The sequence below is a fragment of the Cryptomeria japonica genome, chromosome 3 (genome assembly GCF_030272615.1).
Source record: "Cryptomeria japonica chromosome 3, Sugi_1.0, whole genome shotgun sequence".
NCBI lineage: Eukaryota > Viridiplantae > Streptophyta > Pinopsida > Cupressales > Cupressaceae > Cryptomeria > Cryptomeria japonica.
Genome location: NC_081407.1, coordinates 686,459,506 through 686,463,185, shown reverse-complemented (window position 1 = coordinate 686,463,185; position 3,680 = coordinate 686,459,506). Strand labels below are relative to the sequence as shown.

The window sequence follows — 3,680 nt, the reverse complement described above, 5'->3', positions numbered from 1 at the left end:
TCTCAATTTCTCTAGTTGTTCCATCAGCATATTAATTGGGAATGTAAGAAAATCACTTTGCATAATATTTATTAGGGAAGGATTCTCTTTACATTGTTCCAAGCTAGTTTTATTGCTACGATAAATAATTTTTCTCTTTGAATTGAATGACTATTTGTGTAATTCTAACCCACAACTCTTTTTTTATTTAACTAAGATGTTTGTGGGAACAAATTATAGCTATAATTAGGGGTGTGGATAAATCCTATCCATTGATCACCACCCAAGTCCCCAACATAGGTAAGGTTAACATAGAATTAAGAGAGAATGGAAAATAATATATTTTCATCCTCAACAATACAAAATATTGAAAACATATCATTGTTCTCATATTACATGCATTCAATCAATTTGATAAACCTTATAGACATAGTGTCCAACACTATGGACATGAAGCATTAAGGGTTATCCTTTACTGAATATAAACATTAGGTGAATAATGAAAACACAAGTTTGAAGGAAAAATAGAAAACAATCCAAAAGGATACATGCAATCACATAAGTATAAAGAAAATGGTTACTAACTGAATCTAGGTAAGATTAGACATGTAGGAGACATTACCGCTACAAAAACTGAATGACTTTCAATTATTAGTAAAAGGAACTTCAAATCAGTGCTCCTTTTAACAAAATTAACTATACAAATAAATACAAACATAGAACTAGATACATTTTCTCAAAGTCTTATAATATCAATAATAATTCTAATGACAAGGTAAAGTTGGATCTCATAACTTACCAAGTATAAGAAATATGATATATACACAAGAAAAGGATTCATAGATGTCTTGTTCTCAAAAGGTTCCTTTCTTTTGGCTTCATACCAAGCTAGAGCGATTACCATATCAATCCTCAAGATAGAAAATATATTTTTCTCGTCTCTAACCACTCAAAAACCTAGATACCTAGCCTTCTAGTAATAGAACTATTAAAAAAGAATAAATATAATCACTAATGCATCAAGAGAACATAATAGAAAAAGATCATAAAAAACTAATACAAAGAATGATTAATATTGAAAGATTTCCACATTGACCTTCAAATGAACCAATCTACATAAAAAAAACATACAAGCCATTTTCCATACTTGATTGCAAATATTTGCAAAAGACTATACATTAATCAATAAAAAAGAAAGGTAACATTTACAATAATGAAAGAAGCTTGATTACATTTGGTTCCATTACTACATAAATTTTAATACTATTTATTTGGTGCAAATCCATGTACACATTTACTAAACAAAAGAAGCCTATTTCTACAAAATAAATGTCTTCCATTAGAAGTTAAATAATCCTAAATATATGAGTCTTGATGTTGCTTATAGAACTAAAAGAAATCCTCATATCTGTCACCAGGGTTCTTCAAAAGAGAGTCTCTCTAACTTTGTTTCCCAAATTTTGCCACATGTAAATATTCCAAGTCTGCTCCTGCACATATACCAAACGAAACATCTCACTAGTCTTCAACTACTTCTCATACTTCACAAGAATGTAAATTGAGACAGACAGATCCTTCAAGTCTCATATACAAACAAATGCATACCTTTGGAGTTACGAGAATGTTAGAACGAAACTGAAATGGCTCTGTATTTGAATGGATAGAATGGATCTCCACTTCCTCTCTTCTCAACTGCTCTAGTTGCTTCATAAGCACACTAGTTGGGCATGCAAGCTGATCACTTTGCATAGTTGTTTTTATATTTACTAAGCAGGGATTCTCTTTACACTGCTCCAAAGTGACTTCATTGCTACGATAAATAACTGTGCTCTCTGGATTGAATGATTGCTCGTGTGACTCAACTGAGATGTTTGTGGGCATCGATGCCTGTGAAATTTGGTTCTGTTGCTCGAGCTGAGCAACCCGCAGCTTTAACTCCTTTAAGTAGCTTGTAATACTTGCCAGGATGAAATTCCTACTGGCATTCCTATTATTCTGTTCACAGCATGTCTAAAATTCAATATCAGCAGCAGTGTTTCAACATACACAAGACAATGGAAATATTACAGCACTACCCAATGCTCAAAACAGCAGAAAAAAGCTGGATAACTCGTACAAATCTAGAAAGTCGAACAGCTTAAATCATGTACATTCAGTTTATATTTTTAGACTTAAAAGTGTTAAATATTTAGAGTTGACTGACATTTTCTAGGCTTAATATGCTACTTAATGTATATGTTGTGATATTAAGAATATATTTCTAAACGTAAAGATAAACATTCAGAATTGACTAACATCCTCTAACAAGCTCACACCTTAAGACTTATAGGTAGAAGAGACTGAAGATTTGAGAAATGCTGTTTAGATCTGATTCTTCTTCCCCGCTCGGCTATCATATGCTCAGCCGCCGATCTTTTCTTCTTCTTATGGAGCACTTGAGCTTGAGGAGGAGCACTTGAGCTTGATATCTGCCTCGCTAATTTTCTCTTGTCATGGATTTTGTTGAGAAGGGCGAAACATCTCTTGTGCAGAGTCTGGCCAGTTTTAAATGAACCCCTATCACCGTCTGAACTGGATTTTCTGTATGTGATGAAGGCGCTCTGTGCATGGCCAGAATGTTGAGGATTAGACCGAGAATTAACTGACTCTACTGTGAGCAAGTCTTCAGACGAATTCAAATTCTGGGTATATTGAGAAATATCATGAAGAGGAGGAAACTCATATTGCATGTCATCTACTAGACCCATTTGATGAACATCATAATAGAGAATATCCTCGCTAGTTGTTAGTGAAGAATGAATGCTCCCAGAAAGATCAAAGCCGCTACAGAATCCATCGTAATATGTTTCCATTTCCTCGAAATAATACTAGGAGAAGACAATCGCTTTGCTCAAAATAACAAAATGTAGGCTCTCTCTATATAGACTGTTAAGAGGTGTGTGAGGCTTTCTTATAACAGTAGAGAAGTCAAGGCTTGGACTTTTAACTTGGATAGGGCCATTAACATTTTGTTTTCACACACCCCCCCCAAAAAAATCGTCATCATATAAATCTTTGTTCTAATTTGTATCTTTGTTTTCACACACACCCTCTCCCAAAAACATTGTCATCATATAAATCTTTGTTCTCATTTTTATCTTTGTTTTCTCACACACCCAAAAAAAAATCGTCTATCATATGGATCTTTGCTCTCATTTGTATCTTTGTTTTTTCACACCAAAAAAAAAAAAAATCGTCAAAGATCCATCATTTTTTAATATTTGTTCTCATTTCTATCAAAACCAGTCACTGTATTTTTCAGAGCTAGGATGAATTCCCACATCCTGTCCCATATTTCCCCCAGGTAATTAGTTTTTTGTGGTTAGCCACTTTCTTTGAATGAGTCTCTGAGTGGTACATTTTGATTTTCTTAATGAATCGGTTGATTTGTCTTAGGGTGAATCTCTCATCCATGATTTGTGCTGTTTTTTTTATTAAAATCATAGGTAAGAACTTCAGAACCGAGATCTTTATAATCTGTCATCAATGATTTGATCTGATTTGAGCGGTTAGCAGGATATCTTTCAAATCTTCTACGTATATATGTTTGCATCAACTTTTTTTGACTGTTATATTTTTAAACATATTTGCTGGACTTTGGAGTAGACTAATTCCAAAGATCACAGGCAGATTGAGTGGAGAGGATTTATGAGCGATTCCCT

At 33.6% G+C, this 3,680-nt stretch overlaps 1 protein-coding gene across 1 annotated transcript; it reads right to left on the bottom strand.

Moving 5' to 3' along the window:
- Positions 1–1,403: 1,403 nt before the first annotated feature.
- LOC131051112 (uncharacterized) lies at positions 1,404–2,831 on the bottom strand. Its single transcript, XM_057985484.1, has 3 exons — positions 2,295–2,831; positions 1,585–1,974; positions 1,404–1,469 (listed from the first exon to the last, which is right to left on the bottom strand). The coding sequence occupies exons 1-3, from the start codon at positions 2,829–2,831 to the stop codon at positions 1,404–1,406; spliced, it is 993 nt and encodes a 330-aa protein (XP_057841467.1).
- Between the last annotated feature and the right edge of the window lie 849 nt (positions 2,832–3,680).

Excerpts from the sequence above, each read along its gene's own strand:
- LOC131051112 (XM_057985484.1), bottom strand. The coding sequence starts at position 2,831 with ATGGAAACATATTACGATGGATTCTGTAGCGGCTTTGATCTTTCTGGG. Across the intron at positions 1,975-2,294 it reads TTCTACCTATAAGTCTTAAG|AATAATAGGAATGCCAGTAG; the intron begins GTGTGAGCTTGT and ends TGCTGTGAACAG. Across the intron at positions 1,470-1,584 it reads ACATTCTCGTAACTCCAAAG|GAGCAGACTTGGAATATTTA; the intron begins GTATGCATTTGT and ends GTATATGTGCAG.